The sequence below is a fragment of the Microcaecilia unicolor genome, chromosome 1 (assembly GCF_901765095.1).
Source record: "Microcaecilia unicolor chromosome 1, aMicUni1.1, whole genome shotgun sequence".
Lineage (NCBI taxonomy): Eukaryota > Metazoa > Chordata > Amphibia > Gymnophiona > Siphonopidae > Microcaecilia > Microcaecilia unicolor.
In genome coordinates, this window is record NC_044031.1 from 556,580,925 (window position 1) to 556,603,933 (window position 23,009).

At 41.3% G+C, this 23,009-nt stretch overlaps 1 protein-coding gene across 36 annotated transcripts in view; it reads left to right on the plus strand.

The window, feature by feature from the left end:
• RIMS2 (regulating synaptic membrane exocytosis 2) overlaps positions 1 to 23,009 on the plus strand; it is a 1,685,778-nt gene that overhangs the window by 1,064,217 nt on the left and 598,552 nt on the right. For 6 of the 36 annotated variants that reach the window (XM_030217635.1, XM_030217719.1, XM_030217643.1 and 3 more), the window contains one exon: positions 14,883 to 14,930. The exons of the other annotated variants lie outside the window; for them this stretch is intronic. In XM_030217635.1, coding sequence (XP_030073495.1) covers positions 14,883 to 14,930 — 48 coding nt within the window. The remainder of the gene's footprint in view (positions 1 to 14,882; positions 14,931 to 23,009) is intronic. 36 annotated transcript variants of the gene reach the window in all.

Genomic DNA, 23,009 nt, shown 5'->3' on the forward strand with positions numbered 1-23,009 from the left:
AATCTTAACAAGTTCCTAGATCTTACATAAAACTACCAGCTTCTTATATCCTACAGAACAAGTATGGGGAAAAAAATAGGGTTGGAACTTCGATAGGCCATTTTTTATATCCTTTATCCACAAGTACAACAGCTCCTTCACTTGAAGTATGGCAAAGAAACAACAAGACCCTAAAGTTGCAGCTCTCATTACATCTTCTGCCACTGTCCAGACTGAATGCTTAGACCAAGGCAAGATTCTGGTTTCATGTGATAAGGTATTCACATTGAATCCCTCATGAAAGAAGTATAAGAACTACGAGAGGAAGTGGTAAGACTAAGAAACATCTGTGACAACCAGAAATTCATCACAGAGGTGCATGTTGAAACATTGGGGACTTCCAGCAAAGGGAGAGAAGATCTTGAGCAGACAGAGCACAGCTGGACTCAGGCCACCAGATCCTATAAGATCCACTCTCCAACTCTATAGATCCACTCTCCAACTCTGTCTCCTGTTGAACTGAAGAATCGGTTCACAGTCTTAGAGGCAGAAGAGCTAGAAACATCTCAAAAACAGGAGGAAGCAACAATCAAAACTCCCACCACTGGACAAGTGACTAATAAGAAACGAAAGGTAGAGGTGGTTGGAGATTCACTTCTGAGGGGTACTGAGGCATCTATCTGCCGACCAGACATGCTGTCCAGAGAGTTGTGCTGTCTACCTGGTGCCAAGATTCATAATGTTGCGGAAAGATTTCCTAGACTCATCAAGCCTCCTGACCACTTTCCTGTGCTGCTCATCCATGTTGGCACGAATGATACTGCTAGGTATCCTACTGAACATATCAAACAGGACTTCATGGCTTTGGGCCAGAGGGTGAAGTACCTAGGTGAACAGATGGTGTTCTCATCGGTCCTCCCTGTTGACAGTAAAGACCGTATGAGAGAAGCTTGCATCCTGGAGCTAAATGTGTTGCTGTGTGGATGTTGCCGACGTGAGCCCTTTGGTTTCCTAGACCATGAGATGACTTTCCAAGAGCTACTGAGTAGTGATGGTGCCCATCTATCAAGGAAGAGACAGGGTGTCTTCAGCAACAGACTGGCTAAAATAAAGACGGCTTTAAACTAAACTTGCTAGGGATGGGTAAAAAAGGCCCCAAAGCCATAAATAACCCTCAGGAAGGTAGGTTATCGAATGCCCCTATTGAAGAGAAAAAAAAGATTAACATCTGGAGAGCCTTGTATACCAGTGCCTGCAGTATGGGAAACAAACTTCTAGATCTAGAGGCTACAATGATAAAAGCTGACTTGGATTTAGTGGTGGTCATGTAGATGTGGTTCACGGAGAACCATGACTGAGATATAGCTATACTGGCTATAATCTACTCAGGAAGGACAGGGTAGGTAAAAAGGGCAGAGGAGTGGCATTATATGCTAAGAATAATATTAAAGTGACAGAACTGCAGGACACATGGAGGGGCATTTTCGAATGGGGACACCCATCTCTAAGGGCGCCCATCTCTGAAGATGTCACCGCGAAGGGGCGGGGCATCCCGTATTATCGAAACAAGATGGGCGTCCATCATTCGTTTCGATAATACGGTCAGGGACGCCCAAATCTTGACATTTAGGTCGACTTAAGAGATGGTCGACCTTAGAGATGGACGACCTCGGTTTTCGCCGAGAATGGAAACTGAGGACGCCCATCTCAAAAACGACCAAATGCAAGCCCTTTGGTCATGGGAGGAGCCAGCATTCATAGTGCACTGGTACCTCTGACATGCTTGGACACCAACCGGGCACCCTAGGGGGCACTGCAGTGGACTTCACAAATTGCTCCCAGGTGCATAGCTCCCTTACCTTGAGTGCTGAGCCCCCCAACCCCCCCCAAAACCCCACAACTGTACACCACTTCCATAGCCCTAAGGGTGAAGAGGGGCACCTACATGTGGGTACAGTGGGTTTTGGGTGGGTTTTGGAGGGCTCCCAGGGCATGGGTCTGCCTGCCTGAAGTGCACTGCACCCACTAAATACTGCTCCAGGGATCTGCATACTGCTGTGATGGAGCTGGGTATGACATTCGAGGCTGGCATAGAAGCTGGAAAAAAATGTTTTTGGGGTGGGGGGGGTGGGAGGGGTTGGCGACCAGGGGGAGTAAGGGGAGGTCATCCTCGATTCCCTCCAGTGGTCATCTGGTCAGTTCGGGCACCATTTTGAGGCTTGGTCGTGAAAAGAAATTGGACCAAGTCGGCCAAATGCTCGTGAGGGACGCCCTTCTTTTTTCCATTATCAGCCCAGGAAGCCCATCTCGTAACCACGCCCCCGTCCCGCCTTCAATACGCTTCTGACACGCCCCCATGAACTTTGGTCGTCCCTGCGATGGAAAGCAGTTAAGGATGCCCAAACTCGGCTTTCCATTATGCTGATTTGGGCGACCCTGAGAGAAGGACGCCCATCTCCCAATTTGTGTCAGAAAATGGGTGTCCTTCTCTTTCGATTATGCTGCTGATGGGGTACAGAAGAACACTGTGGGTTAAACTGGAAAGAGGGAAAGGAAAATGTACTTACATCGGAGTAATATACATGCCACCTTCACAGAAGAAATGGACAGAGACTTAATTGAAGACATCCACAAAATAACTAGGAAAGGAGAAGTACAGCTGATAGGTGATTTTAATAACCCTGCTGCAGGGTCATCCAGAGCAAACAGATCTTGTATTCCCTACAGGAAGAATTGTTCCAGTAGTAGGTAATGGAACCGATGCGGGATTGAGCTATTCTGGACCTGGTGCTTACAAATGGAGAGAATGTTTTGCTATCATGGTGGGAGACCATTTGGCATCTAGTGATCACTGAATGGTGTGTTTCAATTTTAAGACAGAAGAGAGGGCTTATTTGAGATTGAAGGTCCTGTATTTCAAAATAGTTAACTTTGCTGAGATGGAGGAATTCCTCAACAAAGCGTTAGTAGGATGGGAAAAGCTGAATGAAGTAGAACAACAGTAGATAAGACTGAAAGGTGCTATTTTAAAGACAACTAACCTTTATGTTAATAAATTACATAAAGGAAAGAGGAAAAGAAGGCCGCTCTGGTTCTCGAACATAGTAGCAGAAAAGGTAAGGGAAAGGAGGTTAGCCATCATATGTTATAAGATGACTCAGAAGGAAGAGGACAGGCGAGAGTACCTGGATAAGCTAAGAGAAGCTAGGAAAGCGAAGAGGCAAATGGAAGAAAATATAGCTAATACGGTAAAATTGAGGGATATGACGTTTTTCAGATATGTAAGCGACAGGAGGAAGTGCCATAATAGCTTTGTGAGACTCAAAATTGAGGGGGAGGAATATGTGGAAGCTGATAAGTATAAAGCTGAACTGCTTAACAACTATTTCTGTTTTGTGTTCACAGATGAAAGGCGGTGGGGGAGGGTAGGACCGCAGAAAACAAATACAGATGGGGTTGGATGTCTGGCAGACCCAGACCCATTCTCAGAGGACTGTGTTCATGAGGAGCTAGCTAAACTAAAAATGGACAAAGTGATGGGGCCTGATGGGATACATCCAGGGGTGCTCAAGGAACTCGGAGAAGTTCTTGCGGCTCCACTGATGGACCTCTTCAGTTCTTCCTTAGAGTCCGGAGTGGTCCTGGAGGACTGGAAAAGGGTGGGTGTGGTGCCTTTGCACAAGAGTGAAAGTAAGGAGGAGGTTGAGAATTACAGACCTGTCAGCCTGACCTCGGTAGTGAGTAAACTAGTGGAAATGCTTTTAAAGCAGAGGATTGTGAGGTTTCTCGAACTGAATGGAATGCAGGACCCGAGGCAGCATGGGTTCACTAGAGGCAGGTCATGTCAGACAAATCTTATTGATTTCTTCAACTGGGTGACCAATCAGTTGGATGTGGGAGGGGTGCTAGACGTGGTGTATTTGGATTTCAGCAAAGCTTTTGACACGGTTCTGCACAGGTAAATCATAAATAAACATACCCTTGGTATGGGACGTAGACTAACTGACTGGTTTAAAAATTGGTTGAACGGAAGGAGACAGAGGGTAGTGGTAAATGGAGCTTGCTCTGAAGATGGGGATGATACCGGAGGAATTGGTCCTTGGATCTTTTTAACATCTAGGTGAGTGATATTATGGAAGGGCTATCTGGTAAGGTATATCTGTTTAAGGATGATACCAAACTCTGCAACAGGGTGGACACCTCGGAAGGTGTGGGTGACATGAGGAAGGACCTAGCGAAGCTTGAGGAATTGGCCAGTATTTGGCAGCTAAGATTTAATGCTGAAAAATGCAGGGTCATGTACTTGGGTCACAAGAATCCAAGGGAACAGTATAATATAGGGGGTGAAGTGCTTCTGTGTACAATGGAAGAGTGGGATTTGGGGGTTATTGTGTCTGATGACCTTAAAGTTTCCAAACAGGTAGAAAAAGCGACAGTCATTGCCAGAAGAATGTTTAGGTGAATAAGGAGAGGGATGACTAGCAGGAACAAAGAGGTGATAGTTCCCTTGTATAATTCTCTGGTAAGGCCCCATTTAGAGTACTGTGTGCAATTCTGGAGACCGTACCTATGGAAGGATATAAGCACAATGGAGTCAGTCCAGAGGGTGGCTAGGAAATTGGTAAGTGGTCTTGGACATAAAACATATAGGGACAGGCTTATGAACCTCAACATGTATAAGCTGGAAGAGAGGAGCAACAGAGGAGATATGATACAGACGTTTATCTCAGGGACATAAATATAGAAAAAGTGAGCCTTTTTCAAATGAAGGAAAACTCTGGAATGAGGGGGAATACAATGAAGCTAAGAGGAATTAGGCTTAGGAGGAATCTAAGAAAGTATTCGTTCACAGAAAAGGTGGTGGAAGCATGGAATGGTCTCCCGGTGGAGTTTGTGGAGATGAGGACTGTGTCAGAATTTAAGAAAGAATGGGACAGACACATGGGATCCCTTAGGAAAGGGAAGAGTTAGTGGTTATGGAGGATAAGCAGGCTGGTTGGTCCATTTGGCCTTTATCTACCGTAATTTTTCTCTGTTTCTATCTCCAGGTGTCCCTATGCCTAATCTAGTTTCTCTTATTGGTATTGAGGGAATGTCTACCCCCAAACCAGGACAAGATATTATCTTGCATGATATGTGGCTGTGGTCCACCAGGACTGAATCCATTATTAGATCTCAGGTTCAACAATTGTGTACCTTTACTCAGAAAACTGTTCAAAATCTGGAGTATATGGATACTAAGTTTGCCTCAGATAAGAGACTCTAGCTGATGGAGCATCAGATTTTTACTCTTTAGACTTCGCATGTTAGAGTGATTAAAGATTGTTTGCGGTATGCAATACACTGAGTGTGTATATGTTTGTGTATATATCTATATATATGTATAGAGAGATAGATATAGGGAAGTCTCGCCTCATTAATTTGCTTTATTTCCTTGAAGGCTTGAATAAACGTGAATAAAGGTGAGCTGCTTCATGTAGTGTATCTAGAATTTCAGAAAACATTTGATAAAGTTCCACTTAAGAGACTCCTGAGAAAATTAAAGAGCCATGGGATAGGAGGCAAGGTTCTGGTGTGGATTAGGAATTGGTTATTGAACAGAAAACAGAGGGCAGGGTTAAATGGTCATTTCTGTCAGTGAGGAGGGTGAACAGTGGAGTGCCACAGAGATCAGTACTGGGACCGGTGCTATTTATCATATTTATAAATGCTATGGCAATCGAAATGACGAGTGAGGTGATTAAATTTGTAGATGACAAAAACCTATTCAAGGTTGTTCAAACACATGCAGACTGTGAAATATTGAAGGAAGACTTTGGAAAATTGGAAGACTGGGCATCCAAATGGCAGATGAAATGGACAAATGCAAGGTGATGCACATTGGAAAGAATAATCCGAATCATAGTTACTTGATGCTAGGGTCCACCTTGGGGGTCTGCAGTCAAGAAAAAGATCTAGGTGTCATAGGTAATACACTGAAATCTTATCAGTGTGTGGTGGCAGCCAAAAAAGCAAACAGGATGCTAGGAATTATTAGGAAAGGGATGGTGAATAAGACTGCACCTTGAGTATTGCATTCAGTTCTGGTTGCTGTGTCTCAAAATAGATATAGCAGAATTAGAAAAGGTTCAAAGAAGAGTGACCAAAATGATAAAGGAGATGGAACTCCTCTCATATGAGGAATGGCTAAAGAGGTTAGGTTTCTTTATCTTGGAAAAGAGACAGATGAGGAGATATAATTGAGGTCTTCAAAAATCCTGAGTGGTATGATTTTTTACTCGTTCCAAACGTACAAAGACTAGGGGACACTTGAGAAGTTACATGGAAATACTTTTAAAACAAATATGAAGAAATATTTTTTCATTCAACAAATAGTTAAGCTCTGGAGCTCTTTGCCAGAGGATCTAGTAGTAGCAATTAGCATATCTGGGTTTAAAAAAGGTTTGGACATTTCCTGGAGGAAAAACCCATAGTCTGCTATTGAGACAGACATGGGGAAGCAACTGCTTACCCTGGGATTTGTAGCATGGAATTTTGCCACGAATTGGGTTTCTGCCAGGTACTTGTGACCTGGCTTTGCCACTGTTGGAAACAGGATACTGAGCTAGACGGACTATTTGTCTGACCCCCAAATGGCTACTCTTATGTTATGTACCTGACAGCACCCCATCTCTTTATGGGTTTATTGTGATATCAAATGTGAAATTGGTTGAGAGGCATTTTCCTAGGATTGATCTTCTGGTCCATAGCCCTTCCAGTGCAAATAGAACATCATTTTAGAAACTATGTCAAACTCGGAATAGAGATGTCCAGATTGGTGCATCACAGGTGGTGCTTGTATTTCAGAATGCAGTCTGCCAGCTTAGAGCCTATTTTAAAATGCATGGCAAAATGGACAAACCTGTACTGGTTACATGAAGCATGAACATCCATTTTAGAAAATGAAACATCAAAAATATGAATGGAGCAAAACAGGGATATGGACATTAATGTGGTAATCATGAACATCCATGTTATAAAAAGACAACATAAATGTTCATGTGCTTGGGCCATGGATGTTTTTGTTAGCCTTTTTACTAGCATAAACATAAACTTATTTCCTGAAGCTATCACAGTATCCAGTGCCTCTCTTAATCCCTATAGTGGAGAGCTGCTCACTCAGAGCATGTTTCTATAAACTAGACATCCCAGGTAGTAGGTCTAAATACCTACATCTATTTTTGTGGACATAGGTATTAATTCTTCTAAAATGGGGAATGGACATCTATATTTTGGTCCCTCCCTAATCCTTTCCAGACTAAGCCCCCTTGCTGTATGGATGTACTGCAGTTTTAGAAGTTATTTTAGCTTTATAGATGTCCATGGAAATTGACATCAAAATGCCAGTTTATGGACATCTAAAACATGAATAGAGACAGGCCCAGGGAGTACTCTTCATGTTGTATTAAGCGGTATATCAAGTTATTAAATCAAATCAAATCATCTCATGCTAGCTTAATTAGGGATATATGGAACACATTGGGAATACGAAAGGAGGGTGGTAATTTAAAGCATACGTAAACGGGCTCCAACAGTTCTTTCACCTTATAATGCTTAATGTATTTAGGACCCAGTTTATTAGAGGGAAATCTGAGCCAAATGAGCTTAGTGAACAACCACATCTTGTCTCCCACTTTGTTCTGGGGACCTACAGAGCGATGCTAGTTTGTCGGTAGTTTGTTTCTTTGTAGCCAAATTCAATGCAGATTGGGTAGACTATCAGCTCTTCCCCATATGGAGGATAACTCTATAACAGTGTCTAAATGTGCAGTGGCGTACCAAGGGGGGGGCGGTGGGGGCGGTCCACCCCGGGTGCCAGTGGGTGGGGGGTGCTCCGCTCCCGCCGCCTCCCGTGGCCGTTCCCGCGGCGCCGCACATTTAAAAAACCGGAGAAGCAGCGTCACAGGCAGCGCCTCGTGCCCTGCTTGTAAAAAAAAAAAATCAAATCTCCTTCCTCCTTCTCCTCCTCGTCTTGACGTCGACTCGGGCCTTCCAATCAATTTGATTGGAAGGCCTGAGTCGACGTCAAGACGAGGAGAAGGAAGGAGATTTGATTTTTTTTTACAAGCAGGGCACGAGGCGCTGCCTGCGACGCTGCTTCGCCGGTTTTAACGGGACTGAGGTGGGGAAGGAGAGGGGCGAAAGGGACTCGGATGGGGGTGTTCAGAGGGGAGAAGGGGACTGGGGTGGGGGTCTCAGACAGGAGATCTCAGAGGGGAGAAGGGGACTGGGGTGGGGATCTCAGAGGGGAGAAGGGAAGGGGAGGGGAGAAAGGGACTTGGGTGGGGGTCTCAGGCAGGGGATCTCAGAGGGGAGAAGGGGACTGGGGTGGGGATCTCAGAGGGGAGAAGGGGAGGGGAGAAGGGGACTGGGGTGGGGGTCTCAGAGGGGAAAAGGAGAGAGGAGAAGGGGACTGGGGTGGGGATCTCAGACAGGGGAGGGGGAGGGGAGAAGGGGACTGGGGTGGGGATCTCAGAGGGGAGAAGGGGAGGGGAGCATGGGACTGGGGTGGGGGTCTCAGAGGGGAAAAGGGGAGGGGAGAAGGGGACTGGGGAGGGGGAGGGGAGAAGGGGACTGGGGTGGGGATCTCAGAGGGGAGAAGGGGAGGGGAGAAGGGGACTGGGGTGGGGGTGTTCAGAGGGGAGAAGGGGACTGGGGTGGGGGTCTCAGAGGGGGGGAGGGGAGAAGGGGACTGGGGTGGGGGTGTTCAGAGGGGAGAAGGGGACTGGGGTGGGGGTGTTCAGAGGGGAGAAGGGGAGGGGAGAAGGGGACTGGGGTGGGGATCTCAGACGGGAGGGGGAGGGGAGAAGGGGACTGGGGTGTGGATCTCAGAGGGGAGAAGGGAAGGGGAGGGGAGAAGGGGACTGGGGTGGGGGTCTCAGAGGGGAAAGGGGAGGGGAGAAGGGGACTGGGGTGGGGATCTCAGACAGGGGAGGGGAGAAGGGGACTGGGGTGGGGATCTCAGAGGGGAGAAGGGAAGGGGAGGGGAGAAGGGGACTGGGATGGGGGTGTTCAGAGAAGAGAAGGGGACTGGGGTGGGGGTCTCAGACAGGGGAGGGGAGAAGGGGACTGCGGTGGGTGTCTCAGACAGGAGAAGGGGAGGGGAGAAGGGGACTGGGGTGGGGGTATTCAGAGGGGAGAAGGGGGCTGGAACTGGGGGCTGAAAAAAGGGGCAGAGAGAGAGGGGACAGATCCTAGATGGAAGGGGGAGCGAGAGGGAGGGCAGACCCTGGATGGATGGGAGAGGGAGGGCAAATGGTGGATTGAAGGGGCAGAGAGGAAGGGCAGGCAGAGGATGGAAGGGACGGCAGAGACGGCAGACACTGGATGGCAGAGAGAGAGAGAGAGTGAAGACAGATGCTGGATGGAAGGAAGACGGTGAAAAGAAGATGAGGAAAGCAGAAACCAGAGACAACAAACTGTAAATAAAATATATTTTTTAATTTTTTTAGCTTTAGGATAAAGTATTGTAGATGTGTTAAATGTTTATAATAAAACATGTAAATAAGGTAATCTTTTTATTGGACTAATTTTAATACATTTTGACTAACTTTCGGAGAACAAAACCCCCTTCCTCAGGTCAGGATAGGATACTGTAACAGCACTGTACTGTACTGACCCGAGGACGGAGGTTTTGGCCTCTGAAAGCTAAATGTATTAGTCCAATAAAATGGTATTATTTTACTTTCTATATTTGTTTTATTTCTATTTGTTAATTTGTAAAGTGGTGATTGGTACTTGTTAGTTTTTTTTTTCAAATTTACATCTGCTGTCTTTATATTTTGCACAGTACTAGGGGACAGTTTCTGTTTCTGTGGTGTTGCATTGTATGCAGAGTCTGGCATTGGGGGTTCAGTTTAATTTTTGTCTAAATAGAAAGTTTATGATTACTTATTCTATAGTGGATTAGGGTGTATCTGTGTTTGTGAAAAAGACATGGCTTTCAGTTGGCATTGACTGTGCAGGATCTACGATCTGTACTATTCTGTCTGGTTTCGTTTTACAATAGGTGAATTGATGTTCTTCTAGTGCTCACTGTAGTGTTTAAGATGCTTTCCTTTTCCTTGTGTGACTCATAGAAATGACTGCTTATGGTATGGTAGAATTGCTCTATAGGTCCTGAGTGTTTTGTATTCTTGGCATGCCTAGTACTGGATTTGGGGGGGGGGGGGGGGTGTTAAAAAATGACCGGCCCCGGGTGTCAACTACCCTAGGTACGCCACTGTAAATGTGCATTTGTTTTCAGCCAGTTAATTCTAGTATTCTATAAAGAAAACTAGGTGCCTGCTTAACCTCATCCTAGGCACCTTAACACTTACACCAGCCTTATAGCTGGTGTACATATTTCCACCTAGATGTTAGCCAGAACATGAATAAATTATAGTATTTACAAGTACCACCCATGCTGTACTTCTGTGGTTCCCAAAACTATCCATGGAGACCTCCAGCCACTGGGGTTTTCAGGATATGTGCAGTGAATATTCATGAAGTAGATCTGTATGCACATTTCTGTCATTGATATTCATTATAGATATCCTGAAAACCTCACTGACTGGGAGTCCCCCAGGACAAGTTTGGGAAGCATTCTTGTATCCTATCTTCATCCATGTCTGTGCCCACCACCAAAGAATACACCATCCAAAAATGGTGCTTACTTTTCCACTTGTTAGTTTTCTGTAAAATGTCATTCATGCTTTTAAGTGGTTGCTGTTGCATGTAAATGACTAGATTACTGCCATTTATATATGGTCATGCCACTTAAAACTAGGCATCTCCTTATAAAATTACCCCCATGGTGAAAACCTTTATCTGCTGCTGCACATCAGTAGGGAAAGGGCTATGCATAAAGGCCTAGGTGAGACTCTCGTGGACACAGGAAAAGTGGACAGAAGCTTTAGCTTAGTGTGAAGGGTTATTATGTGCAAATTCTGCCCAAGGCAAGAGTTCAGTCCAGTTGTTTTATATCTCAGAGAATATAGCAGTGCAGGAATTGTTCCAAAACCTGATTTGTCCTCTCAGTCTGACCATTTGAATATGAGTGGCATACCAAGGAGAAGGTAATTTTTATCCTGAGGTATATTATTCAACTGAAAAATGTGGTGTAGGAAGAGGAGGTTTTTAACAAAGGCAAATGTAAGTCATGAGCCTTTAAAGGGAGGCAGAATAAACACTGAAAATTATCCATGTGACCACAAACAAAAACACACTTTGAAATGTCTGTATACCAATGTTATAAGTCTAAAAAAATAATATGGGAGTATGTAGCACTAAATGAATAGGTAGATGTAAATAGGTATCTCAGAGACCTGGTGGAAGGAGGATAGCCAGTGGGACACTGTGTAACCAGTGTACAAATTATATTGCAATGGTAGGGTGGACCAAAATGGAGGAGGGATGGCACGCTATCTGTTAGCGAGAATTGAGACAAACAGAATAAAGCTTTAGCAAGAAACAGATAGTAATGTGGAAACCTTATGGATAGAATTTCTATGTTAAAGGAAAAGAGAATACTGGTAGGGCTATACTACCATCCACCTGGCCAGAATGAACAGACATGATAAAGAGGCTCATTTTCAAAGAAGTTACATAGGTTACTATGCAACTTGGTAAGTCAACGGGGCTCATTTTCGCAAGATAAAAATGATTAAGAAGTGGCATAAAGTAGCATTTGGATGTTTTTCTCACAAAAAAGTCCAAATCAGTATTTTTAAAACCTATTTTTCAGATGTTTTTCTATTCTGTTTTTCTTCAGTATGTCCAAATCTCAAGGGGGGGGGGGGTGTCAGGAATGTGGTAAGGATAGGATTTGGGTGTTTCTAAGACTTGGACGTTTTTCATCCATAATGGAACAAAACAAAACCATCCAGGAATAAAACTAAGACGTTTTTAGCTAGACCTGTTTTTAGAACAAATAAGGCACAAAAAGGTGTCTTAAATGATCAGATGACCGCCCCCCCCCCCCCGCCAAAATACCCTCTCAGTGGTCACTGACCCCCATCCCACCTCCCAAAAATGTGAATAAAAATATGACTTACCAGATATTAGTCAGGTCTATTAGAGCAGCATGCAGGTCCCTGGAGTAGTGTAGTGGTCAGTGCAGTGCACTGTGGAGTAGGGGATCAGGTCCCTATCTCCCTCTACCTATCACACTTGTGGTGGAAACTGTGCTCCCCCCAATTCACCAAAACCCTACTGTACCCACATATAGGTGCCCCCTTCACCCATAAGGGCTATTGTAGTAGTGTACAGTGGGAGCTAGTGGGTTTTACAGGGCTCAGGAGACAAGATATGGGAGCATAAAATGTATTGAACATTTTGAGGATCTTGCCAGGTATTTGTGACCTGAATTGGCCACTGTTGGAAACAGGATGCTGGGCTTGATGGACCTTTGGTCTGTCCCACTGTGGCAATACTTATGTACTTAGCAAAGGTGAGATGTGTACCTGGGTGCATTTTTATGAAGTGCACAGAAGTGCCCTCTAGGGTTGCCCGATTGCTGTCCTCGGATTCTGGGGGACCAGTCTACTAAAAATGCTGGCTCCTCCTACATCCCAGTGGCATGATTCGCTATATTTTTTTACTTATTTGGGGTTCTTTTTTGAAATTGGACCGAAAAAGAAAACATCCAAAGCACAAAACCTTGTTCGAAACAGTATTTTTTTTTTTGGGGGGGGGGGGGGGGAGATAGACATTTTTCTTTTTTGAAAACGACCTTCTTTCCTAATTGGATTTTGGATATTTTGTGCAAAACGTCCAAAGTCGAATTAGACATCATATTGAAAATTCCCCTCCATGTGTTTTGAAAATGAGCACCAATATTTTAGCAGAAATTAGGGAAGCTAGCAAATTGAGCAACAGTATAATAATGGGTGATTTCAATAACCAAAACCAGGGACAAACTGCCAAAATATCAGAAATTCACTGAGTAACAGCTCACAGTTCATGCTGTAGATGCACCCATGTATGTTCCAAACAATAGTCAAGGAAAAAGTTCTGGTGGAGAAAAAAGACTGTAAATAAAAATGCTATCAGTCCTATTAGGCTAGACTCTATATATGGCACCTGAAAATACGTTAAAATCTGTCTGTAGTGTTCCCTGGTGTATCTTTGCAAACTCTATTGTTTTTTTTTTCTTCAGCAGCTAGTTTCCCAAATTGCCCAATTTGTGAAGCAATCTTCAAATTGTTGAACAGTCAATATATATTTTTTTTAGTCTCAGCCAGGGAGCTCTGTAGTTCTTTTAAAGTAATATTAGATCTCAAGAGTGACCTTTCTCAGTAGTTTGAAGTGATGACTTGATCTAGACAGTGTCTTAGTGGTCATTCTATTTTTACTTTCCAACGATGGTCTGACAGTGCCAAAGGGATGTTCAAATACATTGAAATTTTCTTATATCTGCTTCTTTTACTCTGTACCTGTAAATGACTTTATCACATAACATTTTTCCGTCACTAGTACAGTTTTGCTTTGATTATTTTTGCAAGCCTTGTGGATAAAAGTAACCACGGAACTTGTCACTCCAAGAATGGTGAAGTTGGACTTGGATATATTTTCAGAAGTTTAGATTGAAAGTTAAAGGTTCCCAAATGGAACAGTAGAAGTATTATGGGGCACTGAATTGAATACAGAATTACCATACAATATAAAGGTACACAGCAGCAAACCTCAAATATTGTTGTTAATTTACCCATAATGCAAAACTGAATGTGAAACTGATTCATTTTAAAGTTGAAAATATGATAGTATTACCCTATGCATATCAATATCATTATGCTTATGTATAACTTGGATAAACCCACATTTCTGCACACAAAACACATTGCTAAAGGTATTTCTTCTTCATGTTCAATTGTAAAGCGCTGCGTATGACTGGTAGCGCTATAAAAGTGATTTGTAGTAGTAGTAGTAGACATGTACTACCCCCCCCCCCCCCCATTACTAAGCTGGGCTGTGTCGACATTAGTGCATTGCAGCTGCTATTGCGGCTTAGTAAACGTGAGGGGGGGGAGTCTTCAATAAAAATGTGTCTTCCTACTCAGGACAATGAAAATAATATAATAACAGACAATGAAAAAAATACAATAACAGGGTGCATAGTTTATACAACAGAAGTCTGCATAAGCTATAGAGGTTTTTCTGATATGTAAGCTTTCATTTCTTTACAGACGAGAGGAAAACATATATTTTATAAAGATGACGTATGCCTTTTGGGCTTTCGTAAAACACACTCTCAGAAAGATTCCTGATAGCAAATGAAGTTCAAGTGCAAAGTTATTTCTGTTCCTAGGCAGGTGTAACTAGTTCATATAAAAATGTGCAAGTATGAGTGTATTGTACCTCGCAAATCTGGCCCAGCTCTGCCCAAATGCCACTATCAGGTGCTTTTATATGGATATTCCCCTGTCCAGTATTATAAGATACATTTCCCATATGAATTAATGTTTTATGTGTGGGAAATTATTTATAAAACTTACACCTAGGATTACAAAGTTTGTAGGTTTTCCATATATACTTGTACAGCTTGTCTGACTTAGATTTTTAACATATTTTCTAAAGCTTCATCTATTTGCATGGTAATGACACAGTTTTCATTTTCCACTGCAGTATTTTAAAGTCAAGCTCTGTATTAAATTAAAAAAAATCTCAAGTGTTATTGATATGCTTACGCTATTATAAAGTTTTGTAGATCACTTTTATACACAGTATTACACAGATGTGATGATTTGTGATGTGCATCAGTGGTGTTTTAAAGTTCTAGTATATATGTATGTGTTTTACTTTTTTGTGTTCTTTGAGTTCCATTGTGTTATCTTTTTGGTTTTGTTTTATTGCTTTTTTTTTCTTTGTTTAATTTTGCTTACCAGAGCCAAAGCCTTAGTAGAAGAGCAACGCCTTTTGTTCCTAGGGTTCAGGTAAAGGCCTCATCTGCCTGACAGAAATTAAAGCTGTGTTTATTCTTGTTTTGGAAAATGCGCAGTAAGAAAATGTTATATTTGGTCCATTCCCCCCCCCCCCTTTTTTTTTTAGTGTGTTGCTTTCAATCCTTTTAACAAGTTCCATATGAGCAGCCTGTAAAGCTCTGCATGGGAGTTAACAATAATATATTTCAATTTAAAGAGACCCTTGTTTCAGTGTATCACAAATTTCTGAAGTGATAACTGCTGTTAAAATATGTCTAACATTTTTGCACAGCTCTAAATTTGCAAATTTCTGTTGAAATTTGTGAACAGCTTCCTGTAAAGCATCAGAATTTTCTATGTGCCACCACTAAAGTGGTGTAGCAGTCTGCCCAATGTACTAAGCATGTGTACCAGAATTAACAAGAACTTTGAGCTTAATTTATTAAGGCTTTTTATCCCCCTAACCCATATCTATGGGGTGGGGGGACTTACTGAATTAGGCCCTGTGCTGAGGAATTTTGATTGCATTTATGCAAAGCTAATGTCTCTTTAAATTTTTCATTAACATTTCTTAACACTTACATCCTTTTCTTTGCATTTTCCAACTGATAATATTTCCCTGAGTGGGATAATTGGCAAATAAATTTGTACCTTGCCTAAAACAAAGGATCTACTCAATATGGCTTGCCTTTGTGTTGTTTTGTCTTGTAAACTTATAGGTCAATATTCAAGATATCTAGGCAATGTGCAGATCTGAAATAAAAATTTTTCCCCAGCTGAGTCCCTAAATTTAGGAACCTATTTTTATTTTGGTTTCTAAATCTAGGTCCCTAAAAAGAGATTGGAGCCAGTTCAAAGTCAGGTGCTCAATGCTGATTTCCTGCACTGTGTTCCTAACTTAGGGGCCTATTTACTAAATTTTTTTTCCTGTTTGTGTTTATGGGAATAGTGCTTAGGAAATAGGGCCCCAAGGACACCTTTTACTAACATGTGTTAGTAACAGTTAATGTGGGGATAAGTGTACTTTGTTGACACACTCCCATGCCATGAATTGACACAGTGGCTTGACAGCATAAACTGACTCTTATGTTAACTGACAGACGTGGAAGGGGAATGGGAAAGGACTGTATGAGGACATCTCCTTACATTTAAGGTGCAATTTTATAACACGGGACTTAATGGACTTTGGTTAAATGAGCAGGGCGCCTACCTATTTTGGTGCTTTTTTAATGAAGACATATAGCAGCCTATGTGGCTCATTTTCAAAGCAAATTAATGTCCAAAAATGTTATAAGGTGGAGAAGGATGCTTTTCTCTAAAAAAAACGTTCAAGTTGCAATTTTTGGCACCGTGATTTTAGATGTTTTGCTCCACAGTTCAACCAGATTTCAAAGGGGTGTGTTTTGGCCTGGACTTGGGCGGTACCAAAACATTAGCTATTTTCTTCAATAAAGGAGCAAAATGAAAATGCCTAGAGCCAAAATTAAGGCATTCTTGATTAAACCTGTTTCAATCTGACTAAATGACCAATGGAGGGATTAAGGCATAACACCCCTGTACTCATCCAGTGGTCACTGAACCCCTCCCAGCTCCCTAACATGTGGCAGTACATGCCAGGCTCTATGACAGCTTTAGATATGATGACCACTACTATTAGAGCAACAAGCAGGTCCCAGGAGTAGCCTAGTGGTCAGTGCAGTGGACTGTAGAGAAGGGGACCCAAGCCCATATCCCACTCTATCTGGTACAATTGTGGTGAAACATGTGAGCCCTTCCAAAACCCCCCCAGTAAATATCTATTGTACCTTACATATAGGTGAAACTTGAGAGCTATTGTAGTATATAATGAGGTACAGTAGATATTTTTTGCTCCTGGAGGGCTTACCATACAATATAAGGGAGTTATGGTGCAATGTGCACCTGGGACCTTTTAGGTAAAGTCCACTATAGTGCCCCCTATGCTGCCCCACTGCTCTGCTGAGATGTCTGTGTGACCAGTCTACTAAGAATGATGACCTCCAGACAATCCAATGCCTAGTTTTTGGACGTTTTTCTCTTGGACATTTTATTTTCCAAAAAGGTCCCAAAAGAAAAACGCACTGAGCACACGACATTGAATAAAAGGCAATTATTGAACCAAAAATATAATTTTCAGGTCAAAAATGGCAATGTTCAACACTTGATTTTTGGGGTGTTTCTAGCAAAACATACAAAATCGGACATTTTATCAAAAATGCCCTTCCACGTGTCTTTATATAAAATAGCAAATCCAAGAAGACAGGAGGAGCCTCCACGGAAAGTCAAAGCAAAACAGCAAAAGTAGAGGCTGACAAATGCGCAAACCAATAGGGAGATAATCTCAAAAAAACAGTTTATTCAGAATATTCATATCAATATCAAGGACCCTTGATATTGATATGAATATTCTGAATAAACTGTTTTTTGAGATTACCTCCCTATTGGTTTGCGCATTTGTCAGCCTTTATATAAAATAGCACAGATCCTGCAAAAGTTGCACCTAGATTGAAAGTGTGGACATTGCATCTACTTGAGAGCAAGTAAATGTTAACACATATGTATACATTTTATAAAACATGCATGCAAATCATAACTCCACCTACATTCTACTATAACTCCTCCCCTAAGCATGTCAACTGTAAAAATAGTGAAACAAAAATGAACGGGAGCAATCCAGAGAGACCAGACTGAGTTCGCAAATGTAAAAGCCAAAAAATATAATTTATTATGACCCAACACGGTCCATGTTTCGGCCAAAGGCCTTCCTCAGGGGTCTAAAACAAGAATACAACATATATAATAATAACATAATGATACAGTAAGAACAGATAAAAGTATATTATATATAATAAAATTAACTCTAAAATAACATTTGGTGTTAGTTTTAAACAAATATATAGTTATGTGATTAATCGCAGGAAAGTTTTATCAATGGATTTATATTTGGTAAGATTGGATAAAATTTGATTAGTTTAAAAGCAAAATGTATATAATGGTATTTAGACAAAAATGTGTATATATGCATAATATAGAATATATGCATAATATGAAATATATACATAATACATACAGGGAAAATACTGCATTAAGTAATGTGAAAAATAATTGAACAGAATATACTCAAATACATATAAAGGTATAGACACAGATATAGGTGTATATAAGGTTAATTGTAAACTATACACATGCCAATTTTTTACATGAATGTAAATTTATATGGATATAAGTGTAAATATCATACCTTCAAAGCTGGCTTATACTAATATTCATCCGAAAAAGAACTCACAGAGATAGTGAGATAATCTAGGCAAAAATGTAAATGGAGTCAATTCAAGCAATATAAACAAAGTCAATTCAAGAGATAATTATAACTATATACAGGGTGTTTTTAATATGAATTTTAAGGTATGTATAATGGCAATGAACATGAATAATGCTAACATTGGTAAGGACGTATATGAAAAAGTTCCGTTGTCCTAGCAATATATGCAATGGTTTTAGCTAGTTAATGGCAAAAGCTTAGGATTCAACCGGCGTTTTTGAAGAGATACTTATAAGGGAGAATAGGAGGTGATTGAAATAGGGATATGGATTTTAAATTTTAAATTTAATCTACATAGACTCACTCATGCATTGAGGGTCGGTAATGGCAAATGTTATAGACAGGAAAAGAGTTACCTAGAGACAAAAAATTCCTTAAAAAGAAGAACTTACCGCTAATACAATCAGAATGAATTCGTCGGCACTGTCTATATAGACGTTAAAAGCGAGTGATGGTGAGTCAGCTGTTATTTGTAATGAATAGGCTGACGTCGCGAGTGATGTAAGCTACACATGAGAGCCTATAATAGCTAAGATACACAAAATTTAAAAGAAAATATGGTGACGCTTTAACTTGTCTCAATCAATTAATAGAAGTTAAGGGATTCAATATCTTAGAATGTCTATATATTAGTATTGCCGAAATTATAACTAATTGTTTAATTAGGACAGTCTGATAGAATTGAGCAAGTCTATGGATATGGTTAAGTAACTAAGGATTTAAAAACACAAACAATAAAAATGAGCAGAAAAACAAAAAAACAAAAGTAAAAGTGCTAGTGTTTAAAGTGGCTTATGATGATTAGAGTTAAACGATCATCCGTTCTATCTGTTTACATATACCTATACTGATATTGTAGAAAGTTATGAATTTAATGGTAGCAAAAATGTAAATTCAAGCATTATAAATGAAGTCAATTCAAGAGATAGTTATAACTGTATACAGGGTGTTTTTGATATAAATTTTAAGGTATGTATAGTAACAATGAACATTGATGATGCTGGTATTGGTAAGAACATAAATGAGAAAGTTCCGTTGTTCTAGCAATATACGCTATGGTTTTATCTTGTTAATGGCAAAAGCTTAAATTCCAACCGGCGTTTTTTGAAGAGATACTTATAAAGAAGCAGAGGCAGGGGCGGAAGACCCAGAGACCCTCGACCCCGTTGGTAGATAAAATTTCTATTTTCAATTTATCCCAATACCATCTAACAGATTTAGAAAATCAAATACTGCAGAAGGGCCTTTCTTTTTCCCCTACATCTAACTATGATGCCTTACAGACGCGTATAGATTTATTTAAATTACAAAGGAGACTACAAATTAAACATTTTTTCTCCACAAACTCTACCTCTAATATCGATACGTCTGTAGTAAAGAGGCAATCCAAATGGGTCCCTCCAGGCCCAGTAGATCCGATTATCAAAGCTTTTCATGAGGTGGTCCTCAGAGACATCACTTCTCTAGAGAATAGTGGTACCAGAACTCCATTTCATAATTTAACTAGAGCAGAAAACACAGCCTTACGGTCTCTTGCATCTAATCGCAACATAGTCATCAAACCTGCAGATAAAGGCGGGGGTCTGGTAATTATGGATAGGACTTCATACATCTCTGAAATCATGCGGCAGTTAAATGACACAGAATTTTATATTCCTCTTCAAGAAAATCCAACTGAATCTCTGAAAAATGACATCATTGAAGTAGTAGAATACGCTGGGAAGATGGGATATTTGACCACCAAAGAGAAACAATTCTTGATAAATGAACACCCCACCATCCCTACGATTTATATCTTACCTAAGATTCATAAGAGTTTGGAGAACCCTCCCGGACGCCCCATTATTTCAGGCAATGGCTCTATTCTAGAGCCGTTATCTATCATATATATTATATATGTTGTATTCTTGTTTTAGACCCCTAAGGAAGGCCTTTGGCCGAAACATGGACCGTGTTGGGTCATAATAAATTATATTTTTTGGCTTTTACATTTGCGAACTCAGTCTGGTCTCTCTGGATTGCTCCCGTTCATTTTTGTTTCATTGCTGTCCCTTTACGGGAGATTTTGGACTCTTCTTTGTGTCGCAACTGTAAAAATAGTACATTTTAGATGCAAAAATGGTTTATAAAAGTACCATTTTAATGTGCGACATGATACCATACATTAACTGTTAACTGTTAAGGTGGAGTAGATCATATGATCTCAACAGGTGGTGGTAATGCATCCATTCATGTTATCCGCAATGCTATTCATATGCGGTAACCCCCGAGATCCTATATATGGTGCTTAAAGTTGGGTACCAATATTTGGGTGCAGATCCAAGATGTGTACCCAATTAAATTGCCTACCGCCTTTCTGAGGTTTTTGTAACTACATTCAAAGCGGTTTACATATATTCAGGTACTTATTTTGTACCAGGGGCAATGGAGGGTTAAGTGACTTGCCCAGAGTCACAAGGAGCTGCAGTGGGAATCGAACTCAGTTCTCCAGGATCAAAGTCCACTGCACTAACCACTAGGCTACTCCTCCACTGTATACACTGTATATACTATGTAAACCGCTTTGAATGTAGTTGCAAAAAACACCGAAAGGTGGTATATCAAGTCCTATTCCCTTCCCCTTTCTATAATGCGCCTGTTATACAATAGCATTGAGTGCCTATTTCTTGCGGCGACAGTTTTTGAACTAGGCAACCCACAACAGTTAGCTCAGAGGCTTTGCAGTTATAGAGCATTAATTTTGGCCATTAATGCACAGTAACTACAAAATTTAAATACACTTTAGTAAAAGGGGCACTTAGGGGCCGATGTTCAACAGTCTGCGATAGAGTGAACCTCTACTGTGAGCCTAGTGCAGAAAAATTGCCACAGTATGCGTGGAGTAATTTGCTACTCAGTGCTATGAGCTAACTTTCCTGACATTGCCTGAGCAGTTATTGGCTCAGGCACTGACAGGAAATTTGAGAGTAAGAAAATAAATGCCACAGCAACCTCCCAACCACGCCCCCCCCCCCCCCCCCCGTGTTACAAAAAAGGCTTGGACCCTCTAATGTTAAAAAAGGTATGGTGGTGTAGTGGACACTCAGTCTCTCTCCTGACCCCCCAACCATGCTTAAAAAAATAACCTGGTGTTCTAGTGGCCCCCCTGGCTTGGCTAGGCCCAGCCCTCCCAGTCACCTTGGTCTGGTGGTCTAGTGAGGCTCAACCCACCTCTCAGACCTCCATACCTTGTATAAATCAGGAGTGATGCCTACTTGCTCCTGTTTCTCTGGGCACACCTTCTTATATGGTAGCTACCCCCCCCCCCCCACACACACACACACAGGACATCCTTGGATGCACCGCTTGAGACAAGGCGGAGTGACGCCATTTTCAAGATGATAGCCTGGACAAGCAGGAGTGAGTGGGCATCATTCCTACTTTTTACAAAGTTTGAAGGCCTGGGGGTGGGTTGGGCCTCCACTAGACCACCAGACCAAGGTGACTAGGAGGGCTATGCATGGAGTGGCCAAGGGGGCCAACAGGCAGGTCAGGCTATTTTATGACTAGAGGGAGGGGGCAGACGAGCTGCAGGGGACGCACTGGACCACTGGGGCATTTTTTAAATGTTTGTGGTCGATGCTGGACAGGGGGCCATTAGATCACTAGGTTTGTTTTGGAAGCCTGTCTGAGGCAGGGTGGGTTGGCTGTTAGTTTTGTTCATCAGCCCCTTAGTCATCTACATTTAGAAAATTCAGTAGCTATCCAAAAATTTAGGCACTTCAATTTTAGGATTCTGTAGTTAAGGTTAGTTGCCTATTTTCAACCTAAAACTGAGATATCTACATTGAGCCATCTTTGAATATTGATCTATTAGTGTGCTGTGCACTCCAAATTTGGTCTACAATAATAGAATATTCTTATCTTCTAGCAGTTTTGAACCTACTATATTTCACCTTAAAATCAAATTTAGGTACAAGTTATTTGCCTTTTTTTATTAGGAGACCTATACGGTAGTATATTGCAAAAAGTAAGTTTGTCTAATGCTTAACCTGTTTTGCTGCATGTTTTTATAAGCTTTCGGGTACAGAATATTACCTTCCTCCACAAAGATGACTTTTGTACTGAAATTTTGCTATTTGTGCAACAAATGTACAAATGCATTTCCAAATGCTTAAGTATAGTTACAGTGGAGGTAGTTACCATGCATTAACTGTTAATACAGCAGATGATATGGCACAGCTAACGCTCCTGGAATAAGTGTAGCTAACTACATCACATTATCTGCAAAATTGTTAATCTATTCTGTGCATTAACTGCATGGAAATTTCCAAGAACACCCCAATGGTTAACACACAAGGTTTGCTATTATCACCTGTTAATTTGGTAATGAAAGCCCAGTAATTGTGGGATTTTACTACACTTTAGTAAATAGGACCCGTATTGTATTACTCAAAACTGGCATTTGATGTAAATGCATTTTAAATGTGTGAAACAATTGAGAAAAGAATAAGGAAAACATTTCAGTAATCACTTTAAAGGTAATTGTACTTCTCATATTGTACTAGTTCACACTGATTGTATGCATTGAATTTCTATCCAAAGTCTCAAGTAGGTTGCTAACGGTGATAGCTTAGATTTAAAAAAGAAATGCAGGATTAAAATAAATAAATAAATATATATATATACATACACACACACAGTTAAGTATTGGAATGTCGCTTTTTCTGAAACCAGTATATAAAAATAGCCAATATACTTTAAAATGTTTC